General features: G+C 44.5%; 1 protein-coding gene across 2 annotated transcripts in view; it reads right to left on the minus strand.

Moving 5' to 3' along the window:
* The window catches only part of cwf19l1 (CWF19 like cell cycle control factor 1), a 79,305-nt gene that overhangs the window by 16,812 nt on the left and 48,168 nt on the right, over window positions 1-14,325 (minus strand). For both annotated transcript variants that reach the window (XM_072471685.1, XM_072471684.1), the window contains exons 7-12: window positions 13,588-13,672; window positions 11,350-11,490; window positions 8,247-8,352; window positions 5,697-5,776; window positions 3,901-4,110; window positions 3,235-3,354 (exon numbers count right to left, since the gene is read on the minus strand). In XM_072471685.1, coding sequence (XP_072327786.1) covers window positions 3,235-3,354; window positions 3,901-4,110; window positions 5,697-5,776; window positions 8,247-8,352; window positions 11,350-11,490; window positions 13,588-13,672 — 742 coding nt within the window. The remainder of the gene's footprint in view (window positions 1-3,234; window positions 3,355-3,900; window positions 4,111-5,696; window positions 5,777-8,246; window positions 8,353-11,349; window positions 11,491-13,587; window positions 13,673-14,325) is intronic.

The following is a 14,325-nucleotide window of genomic DNA, read 5'->3' on the forward strand; positions in this document are numbered from 1 at the left end:
CCCGCTTCAAGATCAAAAAAATCAGCGCCCTGGACATTGTCGGGGGCAAGGTCTCCTCCTCCGTCGCCTTATTAAAAGTCCTCACTAGCAACCGGGAACCAATCCGGCCTTCCCCGCCTGCATGTTCCCCAATCCTTTAACCAGCTCCTCCAGCCCAATCGACGCCCCCAAACCAGCCACCTGCTCCTCCTCCAGCCTCGGGAACCTCAGCTGATCTAGGAATCGTCACACCCCCTCCTCCCCCGTTGGTGGCTCAGACCTGTACAGATCCCCATAGAAGTCCCTAAATACCTTGTTTATTCTCACCGCACTCCGCACCGTATTCCCCCCGCTCTCCTTAACTCCACCAATCTCCCTCGCTGCCTCCCTTTTACGAAGCTGATGTGCCAGCATCCGACTCACCTTCTCCCCATACTCATAAGCCGCCCTTTGTGCTTTCCTCCACTGTGCCTCTGCTTTCCCCGTGGTCATCAGGTCGAATTCCGTCTGGAGGTTCCGTTGCTCCCTAAGTAGCCCCTCCTCGGGGGCCTCTGCATAACTCCTGTCCACCCTTAAAATCTCCCCCACCAACCTCTCCCTCTCCCTCCTCCCTCTCTTCTCCCTGTGGGCCCTAATGGAGATTAGCTCTCCCCTGACCACCGCCTTCAACGCCTCCCAGACTACCCCTACCTGCACCTCCCCATTGCCGTTGGCCTCCAAGTATCTTTCAATACACCCCCGCACCCGCCCGCACACCCCCTCATCCGCCAACAGTCCCACATCCAGGTGCCACAGCGGGCGCAGGTCCCTCTCCTCCCCCAACTCCAGCTCCACCCAATGCGGGGTGTGGTCTGAGATGGCTATAGCCGAATATTCCGTTCCCTCCACTTTCGGGATTAGTGCCCTACTCAAAATGAAAAATTCTATCCGGGAGTAGGCTCTATGGACGTGGGAAAAGAAGGAAAATTCCCTGGCCTGCGGTCTGGTAAATCTCCATGGATCCACTCTCCCCATCTGGTCCATAAACCCCCTGAGCACCTTGGCCGCCGCCGGCCTCTTACCCATCCTGGACCTAGAACGGTCCAGTGCTGGGTCCAGCACCGTGTTAAAGTGTGTTCCCCCCCCCCCCCACCCGCCGCCGCCCCCATTATCAAGCTTCCAACCTCCAGATCCGGATCCGACCCAGCATGCGTTTCATAAATCCGGCATCATCCCAAGTCGAGGAATATACGTTCACCAGTACCACCCGCACCCCCTGCAACCTACCACTCACCATCACATTTCGACCTCCATTATCCGCTACAATATTCAGTGCCACGAACGACAACCGCTTCCCCACCAGTATTGCAACCCCTCTGTTCTTCGCATCCAGCCCTGAATGAAAGACCTGCCCTACCCATCCCTTTCTCAGACTAACCTGATCTGCCACCTTCAGATGTGTCTCCTGGAGCATAACCACGTCTGCCTTCTGCGAACACCCGGGCCCTCTTGACCGGCCCATTCAGGCCCCTCACATTCCAAGTTATCAGCCGGATTGGGGGGCTGCTCACCCCTCACCCCCCCCCCCCCCCGCCGACTAGCCATCTCCTTTTCTAGGCCAGCCACGTGCTCGCGCCTCCCGCACACTCCAGTCCAGTCCCCCAGACGGCGGACCCCCGCCCTGACCACCTCTCCTACTTCCAGATCCCCTTTGGCCAAAGCAACAGCAACCAGTTCTCCCCCCCCCCCCCCCACCCTGCTAGATCCTCATCTAGCCTTTTTGCTCCCTCCATGACACTCCCGTAAGTCAGCTGACTCTTGCTGACACCGGCCTCTCCCGCCATTCCATCGACCCCCCAGTGTGAGAATCCCCCCACCCTTGGCAGTCAATGTGTGCTCCTCTCCAGCACTGCCCTTCCCCCGGCCCCGCCCCCATCCTTCCCTAGCGCGGGAAAAACCCAAGCATTGCGTCTAAGCCGGCCCCGCCCCCTCTGGCGCAGCTCCTTTTTGCCGCCTTCCCCCAATTCCCCATCCCCGGGCCTCCACCCCCCTCTTCCTCCGCGGGGCACTGCCCCTCCAACACCGACACCCACACTCTCCCACATCAAATCCATTCACCCATCCCCACCCAGCACCAAAACAAAAAGAACATTCCCCAAACGCAGTAAACATCCCCCGACAAACCCTCAGTTTGAGTCCAACTTTTCAGACTGGATAAAGGTCCATGCCTCATCAGGCGTTTCAAAATAGTGGTGCCGATCTTGGAACGTGACCCACAATCGCGCTGGCTGCAGCATCCCGAACTTCACCCCCTTTCGATGGAGAACCGCCTTAGCCCGGTTAAAACCAGCTCTCTTCTTAGCCACCTCCGCATTCCAGTCCTGGTAAATACGGATCTCCGTGTTCTCCCACCTGCTGCTCCGTTCTTTTTAGGCCCATCTCAGGACACACTCTCTGTCCATAAAGTGGTGGAACCACACCACTACAGCCCTTGGCGGCTCGTTGGCTTTGGGTCTCCTTGCCAGGACCCGATGAGCCCCATCCAGCTCCAGGGGCCTCGGGAAAGCTCCCGCGCCCATCAGCGAATTGAGCATCGCGCTCATATATGCCCCGGCACGGGCCCCTCCACTCCTTCAGAGAGACCCAGAATCCAAAGATTCTTCCTCCTCGACCTATTCTCCAGGTCCTCAAATTTTTCCTGCCATCTCTTGTGCAGCGCCTCATGCGCCTCCACCGCCAGGCCCAAGATCCTGTCCTCGTTCTCCGAGGCTTTTTGCCGCACCTCCTGGATCGCTGCCCCTTGGGTCTTCTGGATCTCCCCAAGCTTCTCAATCGCCGCCTTCATTGGCGCCAGCATTTCTGTCTTCAGCTCCGCAAAGCAGCGTTTAAGGAACTCCTGCTGCTCCTGCGACCACTGCGCCCACGCTGCTTGGTCTCCACCCGCCGCCCTCTTGCTTTTCCTCCCTCACACTTTCCGCTGCACCAGGATCACTTTTTTTAACCGCTCCACTCCTGGTCCAATCCATATACTGTCGGGGGAACCTTGCTGTCACCTTCCCACTGGGAGCCGTCGAACAATTGCTGTTGGGGCCTCTCTTAAGCGCCCAAATGTCCGTTCCCGGCGGGAGCTGCCGAACGTGCGACCTACCTAGGCATAGCCGCAACCGGAAGTCCCCTTGCCCATCAATTTCATACGTATACCACTTACTTCTCTGTGGGAGAAATAAGGTTGCTTGTGTTTCACTTGAGTTGCCGAAGAACACTGAACAAACTCACTTGCTTGAGATCGGAATGTTCAGGGATCTCCAAAAGTTCCATCTGCTGTTCCTCTGCTTGCACAATAAAAGCTTCTTTAATATCATCAGTAGCACAACATTGAATAGGGACAGGTACCACCTGGATGAAAATGACAAGAAACAGCACATTTCAACAATACTCAGAACTCTCGCAATTTGTCAAAATCAGCAACTATACAGAAATCAGATATTTAGATTTTTCTACTAATTAATCTAAAATAAGCAAAATCATCATCATTGGGATGTTCATTCCCTCAGAAAAGCTTGTCATCATACCAGATAGAGACAGTATCTGGGATTATTTCAGACTTAAACTAATGAAAAAAGAGCATTGTTGTGTGAGCTGGAAAAGCTAAAAGAATAAGCTGACTTGATTGTCCTTCACAATAATATTTTCCACTCATTATTATTATTTGTGGCGACTTTAGGACTGGCCTGCTACTTCCAAGCCAATCAATTTAAGATCAACCACAATATGTATACATCAAACCTTGAAACATTACTTCAATAGGAACAATTGATTCAACTTGACAAATGCTGCCATTTTGAAAGAACAAGTTTACTTTTGGGTACATACAATTAGCACTTTACAGCTTGTACAAAAGTTCAAATTTTAACTCAAATTTGTGAAGTGGCTAAAAGTTACCTGTAACTGCAAGTGTTGACTCCTGTAGTTTCTTTCAAACATTACAAACCTTTTCCCAATGCTCTTGTAAAAGTTTTTCAAAGCCAGTTTACACTTCTCTACTTCTTCTATGACTTCTGAAGGAAGCTCTAGGACTGACTGATGGTGCCCAATGGGCAAAATAAGCACATGATCGGGGGTTAAGCTACCTTTTGCAAGGGCAATATAACACTGCAAAACAAAAAGGAATTTACAATAATTAAAGTTCATAAATGCATTTTCTAGGTGGTTTCTTTAGCTTCGCAGCCTTCTAAGCAATTCAAATATTATCTGCATATTTAGAGTGAAGTTACCCAGCAGGAAAATCACAAGCTTGAACAGTTTCTTAGATGATATCAGAGTATTGTCATTAGCAAGAAACTATTGCAATTGCAAATACATTGTTGTGTGAAAATCAACTTTGTTTTCTTGCTGTTAGTCTGTATTAGTCGGTCAAGTGCCAAGTTCACTCAGTCTGAAATTTGCTGGCTACTCTTAGAGGAATTTTTTATTCTTTCATGTTAAGTGAGTATCGCTGCCAGGCCCAGCATTTGTTGCCCATCCCCAACTGCCCTTGAGAAGATGACAATGTGCCATCTTCGCGAACTGCTGCAGTCTATGTGCTGTAGTTACACAGTAATCCCACAACAGTGAAGGAATGCCATATAATTCCAAATCAAAATGTGTGGCTTGAAGGGGCATTTTCAGGTGTGGTGTTTCCATGTGCCTGCTGCCCATGTCCTTTTAGGTGGTAGAGATCACAGTTTGGAAGTTGCTATCGAAGGAATCTTGGTGAATTTCTGCATTGTACCTTGTGTAAAAGTAAAAACGTTGTAGTCCCTCCCAGTTAATCATGGGTCGCCTTCTGCTTTGAGGGGGGAGCGCTGACTGGGGTGATTTAACCTGAGGGTCACCACATTTCAGGAGGGGCAAGGGTCAAGAAAGCGAGGCCTTCATTAATTAGCTCAGCCGATACGGAAATTGAACCCACAATGTGGGCCTTGCTCTGCATCAAAAACCTGCTGCCAAGCCCAGAGCTAAACTGGCCCCGAGCATCTTGTATATATTAACAATTTTGTCCTTTGAAAAGCAGTTAGACAGTTACATGGGCAGGGTGGGTATAGAGGGACATGGGCCAAATGCAGGCAAGCGGGACTAGCTTAGTGATAGAAAATGGGCGGCATGGACAAGCTGGGCCGAAGTCACAAGGCGAGTTATTCATCTCATAATTGCCAACCCTGCTCTTGTAACCACAGTATTTCTTTTCCTGGTCCAGTTCAGTTTCCAGTCAATGGTAACCCCCAGTATGTCAATAGTGGGGGATTCAGAGATGGCAATGCCAATTGAATGTTATAGGGAGATTGTTAGGTTCTCTTGTTGGAGATGGTCATTGTCCCACACTGGTGTGACGCAAATGTTATTTGCCACCTATCACCCCAAGCTTGAACGTTGTTCAGGTTTTACTGCATATTCAGTTTGAGGTGGTGCGAAAGATATTGAACATTGCGCAACCATAAGTTTTTATTGGTTAGTGCGACTGCCTCTGGTCTTACCAGAGGATGGTCATAGCAAATCAAGATGCAGATGTGTCAGATCATTTTACCCGACAACATTGCTACCGAGATCAATGATAGCCTCGACAGCAATACATAGCGGATTTTTAAATAATTGAAGCCAGTGTTCAAATGCGTTTGTGCCTCAATGACAACCAACGTCCAAAGGTTAACATTAGAAGGTACTTTCAAGGAAGAGCACTGAAGTGCACGTGTAGTACTTACATGCGTACCAATACTGATAACCAAGTGCTTTTCAACCTCAGGACTAGCAAGGCAGAACCAGCAAGGACCCGTGGGCTGAGCTACAAAGAAACATATGAAATGCTTGGTGTGCACTTAAGTTTACATCAAGAATACATCTAAAATGTCTGCTACAACAATAACTTTTGTGAGGGGGTTTAAAAAATAGTAATGAATAAAATCTTAAAACTGCAAAAGCAAACATGAATTGGTTTGTGGATTGCATAAAAAGCTGCAAAACAGTGTGTTCTTTAAAATAGTCTTTCCCCTCTAGCGCAAATAAATTGAAAATATAAAGAATCTTAATTGATTTAATGAGTAATAATACAATGGAATAAATTCAATGTATGTGGAAACTAGTCCCAGTGAACGAGCGAGAGAGCATTTTAGGAATTTATGGGACTGTAACACATATATACAGCTCACACACAAATTGAGTATCCCATTAATGCTTACCTGCAAAATAATATTGCTACGCACACCACTGGCTGGACCACAGGCAAGGATCATGGGAAAGGTAGATACAGTCCCTGTAACTGACTACAGTTCATTGCTTCCTTGTGGAAACAGGAGACATGCAGGATTGGTTTTGATATCCCGCTTTCATTCTGCACAAGTAGCAGCCTACGAGTGTGATATTTCAAGCAAAGGTCGCTTCTTAGTGAGATAAAATAGGGCTGCTAATGAAGTTGTACTGCAGAGAGAATCATGTGTTTTGAGAAATGGGTAACGAATGAGAATTGAAAGAAGCAAATGAAGTGAACAAAATATATCTGCAGAAGTCTTAAATGAATGTGTGGCCAATTACAGCTATGACTTTGGGCTCCTTGCTCACAAAGGATAGAGATTTGGTGGAGAGACTGTGCATTTTCTACCTACTTGGTTATAAAGTACATTCTTATAACCCCCAACTTTAAAAAAATACTTTTATATTTAGCCACTATGACTCTTAATTACTATACTGAATAGAAGCATTTTAGGTAATGTCTTCTGCTGTAACATTGAGAGATGTACGCTGGCAATACAATTGAGAATGCTGTTTCGCAGTCCAACATTCACCATTTAACAGGCATGGGTTAGTGAGCGGGGGAAAGAAAGAAAACCAAATAAAATGTATATTCGGAGGACCTTTAATCAGCTGTTCAAATCATACATGACAGTAACAAAGGGGCTTCAAGAAAAACAAGAAAAAAGTGTAAAATATCTGGCTTCAAGTAGAACAAAACATCTCATTAGAATAGATCCCTCCAGTGAACTCTACATTTTGACTCCTTTGATATAAAGATGATGTTGCATGATTCTCAAATATTTTAGCGTCAACAGTTTATGAGGGCTTCGCCGTGAAGGTAAGAGATTAAGCGTTTTGTAGCCACACAGGTGTGGCTTCAATTAACATACTGTTCACACATTTTCTTTTGGCATTTTGTTTGTGAAATGTTAAGATTGAGAAGAGAACGCTATTTTCTTGACAAAGTATCCTCGATGTTCAAAGGAAAATGCAAAACCATAAGCAATTATGTAAACAGCTTTCCATTTCCTTCCTTTTGCAAGAGGATTTTCGTATCTAACATATGTATTATGGCACACATTTAATTAGCAATCTAAAAGGGGGAGAAAACAACTTTTATGCAGGCTGCAAGAGCATTCATATCTGGGGAACTATTAAAAAAAAAAAGAAAAAAAAATTACCAGAACTTCTAAACTGTCAACGCCTTACTGTTTACAAAGCAAAAATGAGACACGAGAGTTCTAGCGTATTCGAAAGATAAATATATATTAATTTGTACACAATTAAGCTGCTCAATATTGACAGCATAGGAAGATCGTGGTGTGGGCATTTCAGACAACATGCTCCACAGCTGGACTTAAAAAGTACATTTCCCCTGGCTTATTTAATTGGTGATTGAGCAACCTGGGCCTTAGACTTAGCGGTCTAAGGGGCTGGTTTAGCACAGTGGGCTAAACAGCTGGCTTGTAATGCAGAACAATGCCAGCAGCGTGGGTTCAATTCTCGTACCGGCCTCCCCGAACAGGCGCCGGAATGTGGCGACCAGGGGCTTTTCACAGTAACTTCATTGAAGCCTACTTGTGACAATAAGCAATTATTATTATTGTAAATATGACAAGCTATCTAGTCTAGCTATTCGTTTTTGAGCATTTGATGCTTGAGTTAGTTATGGGTAATGCAAGTTACATGATGTACTAAACACTTCATGAGAATGGGTAGGGTTGAGACAAGAGGACAAAAATTTAAAGACTTAGGATGAAGCTGTAGGCTGCTGAGAAAAGTGTTGATCACAACCATAAATCCTTTTCTTAAAGCTGTTTTAATACTCTAAGATTTTTCAACAAACAGGTCGAGAGAAAGAAAATTGACCTCTCTCATGTCAGAGAAACACCAGGTTAATGTATTAGACACAAGAATATAAAGAAAATCCTGTTTTTAAATCTCAAAAGGATTACCTTTAAATTTCCTTTTTATTGTGTTGTTACTATGAACTCTGGCTCACAAATCAGTTTTCAGACACTTACGTGGCTTTCTGGGCTGTTTTGATTGATGAGGTGATGGTCTTCCTCCTTCGGAGGATCTTTTCTTCCCTTCTCGTTTGCTCAAGTCAAAGAAGAACTGAGATTCTTCCTGCAATTTAAAACAGCTATTGGAGCAACAAATAGTAAATTATAAATTTTAAAACTGGTATATTGAAAAACAAAACTCCAGAGAAGAGAAGTTTATTTTAAAAAAATAGAGCAGAACCAATAAATCTGGAAGTTCCTGCGCAGGCTGAGTTCATGTAGGTCCCCCATCTGGTCTGTCTCAATGAAGATACTAAATAATAATCTAGCATGATACCCAAGCATCATGGATGCCAAAAATTACAAGATTTTATTGAGATATCAGTAAAACTACTCTTAGAATTCAAAAGTAGCATTTAACATTTTCAAATCAATTTATTTCACACAATCAGATATTTCTGCATGGTTGCACAGTGGTTAGCACTGCTGCCTCACAGCTCCACGGACCCATGTTCAATTCCAGCCTTGGGTCACTATCCGTGTGGAGTTTGTACATTCTCCCAGTGTTTGCATGGGTTTCCTCCGGGTGCTCCAGTTTCCTCCCACAGTCCAAAGATCTGTGGGTTAGGTGGATTGGCCATGATCAATTGCCCCTTAGCATCCAGAGCTATGCACGTTAGGTTACAGGGTATGGGGATAGGGCGGGGTGGACGTGGTTAGAGTGCTCATTTGAAGGGTTGGTGCAGACTCGATGGGCTGAATGGCCTCCTTCTGCACTGTCGGGGTTCTATGATTTCAGTGGTCCAATTTGGCCCGTGTGCTATGCCAGTGCTAGCTCCACATTAGAGCTACTACATGGTCTCTTAAAAGATACAATGGGGAAAATCAGGTTCAGATTTTTCTTATTCAAATACAGATTTACGGTAGTGATATAGTCCATAATCTACAATTTTTTTTCAACTTCTTCAATTAAGAAAATAGTAGGAACAATCTGTCTCTGTCACGGTTTATCCCATTAAAACATTTACAAGATGCTGCATATTTCAAAGAAGAAGCATAGAACGCTTAAAGTGCAGGAGGCCATTCGGCCAATCAGGTCCGCAGTGACCCTCTGAAAGAGCACTTCACCAAAGCCCACTTACCCGCCTTATCCCCATAACCTAACTCACACATCTTTGGACACTAAGGGGCAATTTATCATTATCATGGCCAATTCACCTAACCTGCACATCTTCGGAATGTGGGAGGAATCTGGAGCACCCTGAGGAAACAGATGCAGACAAGATTAGAACGTGCAATCTCCACACACAAGTCACCCAAGACCAGAATGTAACCCGGACCTGGTACTGTGATGCAGCGGTGCTAACCACAGTGCCAGCGTGCTGGGCTGGTTTAGCACAGTGGGCTAAACAGCTGGCTCGTAAAGCAGAACAAGGCCTGCAGCGCGTGTTCAAATCCCATACCAGCCTCCCCGAACAGGCGCCAGAATGTGGCGACTAGGGGCTTTTCACAGTAACTTCATTTGAAGCCCAAATGTGACAATAAGTGATTTTCATTTTCATTTCATGCAGTCTTTCTCACACCTTCTATACTCCAGAGAATAGAATCCTAATTTTTGGAAAGTCCCTCATCACAACTAGTTCTCATCCCAACATATCCCAGGGCACTACTATTTACACAATCTGAGAAGTATTAATTTACTCTGACTGTCTTTCCATCCAACAGTCACCCCTTATCCATACTACCACTTTATCCATTACTGTGATGGATCTGGATCTTTACAAGATGTCTTGGTGGCATTTTATCACTTTCTGAAAGTCCAAATATATTACATCCACTGCACTCATTGTCTAACAAATCAGCTTCGCAAGGGTCATAATTTCTTTTACAACAGATAGTGTATGTTAAAGCTTCATTACGCAGTGGCAGAATGGTATTGTCACTGGACTGGTAATCCAGAGACCTTCGAACCCATGTTCAAACCCCACCACGGCAGTTGGTGAAATTTCAATTCAATAAAAAAAAATATCTGGATGTGAAAGTCTTATGACAACCATGGGACCATTGACAATTGTTCACTGATGTTCTTTTAGGGAAGGAAATTTGCCATCTTCACCCAGTCCGGCTTACATGTGGCTACCGTTCCACAGCAATGAATAATATCCATAAATATCCTTGAAAATGGCCTAATAAGCCACTCAGTTCAAGGGAAATTAGGGATGGGCAACATAATGCTGGCATCGCCAGGTCACCCACTTCTAATGAGTGAATAAAGAAAAAAATGTTTATTTTTCAACATATTAACTTGGCTCCATTTCAACTGGACTTTCTGAAAAACTGCATATGTGTCAACAAATGCATTAAATTTTACAAGCTACTCACTCAAATATTTTTACATAATTATTGGAAAAATTGTCACAGTTCTACAGCTCTTGTCAAACACATTTGACTAGACTTCAAATCATATTTAGAAGAATGGTCATATTGCACAAACATCCTTCATCCTGTATGCTTTATTAAACTGAACAAGGCTGCTATACAACAATCTATCAGCTGACAGAAAACAATTGTACTGGTATATAAATAAAGAGAGGTGCAACGTCACATTACACTGCCAAAAGCTGATTTCAAGATCTCACAATGTGCTTTGGGTTCTATCAAGGGGAAAATAGCTTGTAAAATATTTTTTTTTAAAGGGATTATTTCATAGAATTTACAGTGCAGAAGGAGGCCATTCGGCCCATCGAGTCTGCACCGGCTCTTGGAAAGAGCAACCTACCCAAGGTCCACACCTCCACCCTATCCCCATAACCCAGCAACCCCACCCAACACTAAGGGCAATTTTGGACACTAAGGGCAATTTAGCATGGCCAATCCACCTAACCTGCACATCTTTGGACTGTGGGAGGAAACCGGAGCACCCGGAGGAAACCCACGCACACACGGGGAGGACGTGCAGACTCCGCACAGACAGTGACCCAAGCCGGAATCGAACCTGGGACCCTGGAGCTGTGAAGCAATTGTGCTATCCACAATGCTACCGTGCTGCCCCAGGATTAGTTATATTAAACTTTAAATTTCAAACTAAAACTACAACAAAGGGTCTGCTACACATACTTACCGCTGCGGTTTCCCCTAGTTTTGCTTTTTGAAATTCCTTGGTCATTTTCCGATATGGATTTTCTGTGACATCCTCAGGCTGTTTCACTAGTTCAACTGGATCCATAGAACTTAGCGGCATAATGTTAAATGCATACAGGTACTATGAAAACAATGTCAGTCAGAAAAATAACAAATATAAATTCTGGTATGCATAAGCCAAAGATCAAATAGATTGAAAAAAACTTTATCATAAAGCTTTTATTTTTATTTTTGTAAGTTTAGAATACCCTATTCTCCCCCCCCCCCCACCCCCCCCCCCCCCCCCCCCCCCAATTATGGGGCAATTTAGAGCGGCCAATCCACCTGCCCTGCACATCTTTGGATTGTGGGGAGACCCATGCAGACACAGGAGGAATGTGCAAACTCCACACGGAGGGTGACCCTGGATCGAACCCAGGTCCTCAACGCCGCAAGGGAGCAGTGCTAACCACTGCACTGCCGCTATCATAAAGCTATTTAAGTTGGGATATCATTTTTTCAGTAGTTGTTTCTCATTAGCAATTACGTTTAAGAAAAGCAGCTATAAACAAATCATAAAACAAACAGATCTATAGAAATATATTGCTGTACTAATATACTGTGCCAGAGATTGGTCAGATGGAAGATCAAACATACAATTCCATTTAAGAGATTGAAAGAGGTAGTCAATCTAGGTGGTTAGAATAGATGAGAGCTGGAGCATGCTTTCTATCCATCGTCCTTAAAACTAAAATGTTAAATGCTGGAGAAAGCTTACAAACATGAAGGCAACTTGTGGTGAAGCAAAAGAGAACAAATTCACTTTTTTGGAGAAATGATTAGAATAATTACTGGCTTTAGAAACATTTGAGATAATATAGTTTAGTTTACAACATGTTTATTTAAAAAATCAATCATTTTGTTCACCTATTTAGAAGAAATTACTTTATTGAATTTATTGTTTATTTTACAAGTTTTTTGGAAAGAACAACTTCCAAAATTTAAGTCATGCACGAAGAATTCTAAACCACATACATGCCTGTGGATATAACAACTCACAAGCATTCTAAACATTTAAATTAAAAATGATAGGACAGCACGGTAGGTCAGTGGTTAGCACTGTGGCTTCACAGCTCCAGGATCCCAGGTTCGATTTCCCGCTGGGTCACTGCCTGTGTGGAGTCTGCACGTTCTTCCTGTGTCTGCATGGGTTTCCTCCGGGTGCTCCGGTTTCCTCACACAGTCCAAAGAGGTGCATGTTAGGTGGTTTGGATATGCTAAATTGCCCATAGTGTCCAAAAGGTTAGGAGGGGTTATTGGGTTACGGGGATGGGGTGGAAATGAGAGCTTAAAGTGGGTCGGTGCAGACTCGATGGGCCAAATGGCCTGTTCTGCACTTTATGTTCTATATGTATGATAAAATAAAGAAAATTGTCTTACTGGTTGACAAACGTGCATTTTTATAGCACCTTTCACACCCTCAGAATGCCCAAAAGCATTTGACAGCAAAAAAGCACTTTTGAAGTGCAGCCAGGGTACAATTTGAGCAAATACAGCATTGATATTTTGCAGAGCATGAACGCAAAAATGGCCACAGCTTTTGTTTTTGAAGTGTTGATTGAAGGATAGATATTGGGCGGGATGCTAGAATTCCACTGCTTTTCTAAAAGTGCCATATATTAGTTGTTGCACTGACTCAAATGACAGCACCTCAGAGAGCAGCACTTTCAGCATAATTGTGTTTTCAGATCTCTGGAATAGCTTGAACCCATGGCCTTGTGACTAAGAGGCAAGGGGGGTACCACTGAGCAAGGCTGATACATGGAAAGTATCAAGAATCATTGAATGGCAACAGCACAAAAGGAGGCCATTCACCCCATCAGTTTGAATTCGCTATTATTGTTTTTTGAAAAAGGTACAGCAATCTTAAACAGCAATTTTACATACATCTCCCTAATGAGACTCTAATAGATCGAATAGCTATGTTGACTCACTAGCCCCAAATTTTATTATGTATGTCTGAAGTTCCTCTTTACTGTTTTAATGGAGAACAGCTGACAGTGGAATTTCAGACAAGGTGATTGTATTATCAGTATTAAGTGACAAATGCAGGTTCAATACATTTAGAAAAACAGACTAAGAAATGAACTCAACAGGAAAGTCCAAGTTAACATTTAAATTTAGAATATACTCTCCCAAAGTATAGCCATGCTGATAATTTTGGGTTTTGCTTACTTGCCTTTTTCTTACTAGAATTACTGAGATTCGCCAGTGCTATGAACCTGCTCACGTGCTGTGCATTTTCCTGTAGTGTCATATGGTTTCTACATAAATAAAACAAACAGAACTTTTTATTGTATGACAAATATCAATTTAATCACAAGATACATACACCAGAACAGTTTTGGATTCAATCTGTGCTGCCTTCAGTTTACCGATACTAGCTCAAGCATTCTGATGAACTAAGTTTGGTTTCATAAAGAGTTGAAGGGATGAAACAGCCAGGGTTCCAGTTCTTTATCTTAAGGCCTGTACTTGAAAAAGCACTCATTTTGGACTTCCGGTTGCGGCTATGCCTAGGTAGGTTGCACGTTCGGCAGCTCCCGCCGGGAACGGACTTTTGGGCTCTCGAGAGGGGCCCCAACGGCAATTGTTCGACGGCTTCCAGTGTGGGAAGGTGACAGCAAGGTCCCCCTGACATTATATGGATTGGACCAGGAGTGGAGCGGTGAAAAAAGGGATCTTGGAGCAGCGAAAAGTGAGAGGGAGAAAAAAGATGGCGGCGGGTGGAGACCAAGCAGCATGGGTGCAGTGGTCGCAGGAGCAGCAGGGGTTTCTTCGACGCTACTTTGAGGAGCTGAAAACCGAAATGCTGGCGCCAATGAAGGCGGCGATTGAGAAGCTAGTGGAGACCCAGAAGGCCCAAGGGGCGGCGATCCGGGAGGTCCGGCAAAAAGCCTTGGAGAACGAGGACGAG

The sequence above is a fragment of the Scyliorhinus torazame genome, chromosome 13 (assembly GCF_047496885.1).
Source record: "Scyliorhinus torazame isolate Kashiwa2021f chromosome 13, sScyTor2.1, whole genome shotgun sequence".
Lineage (NCBI taxonomy): Eukaryota > Metazoa > Chordata > Chondrichthyes > Carcharhiniformes > Scyliorhinidae > Scyliorhinus > Scyliorhinus torazame.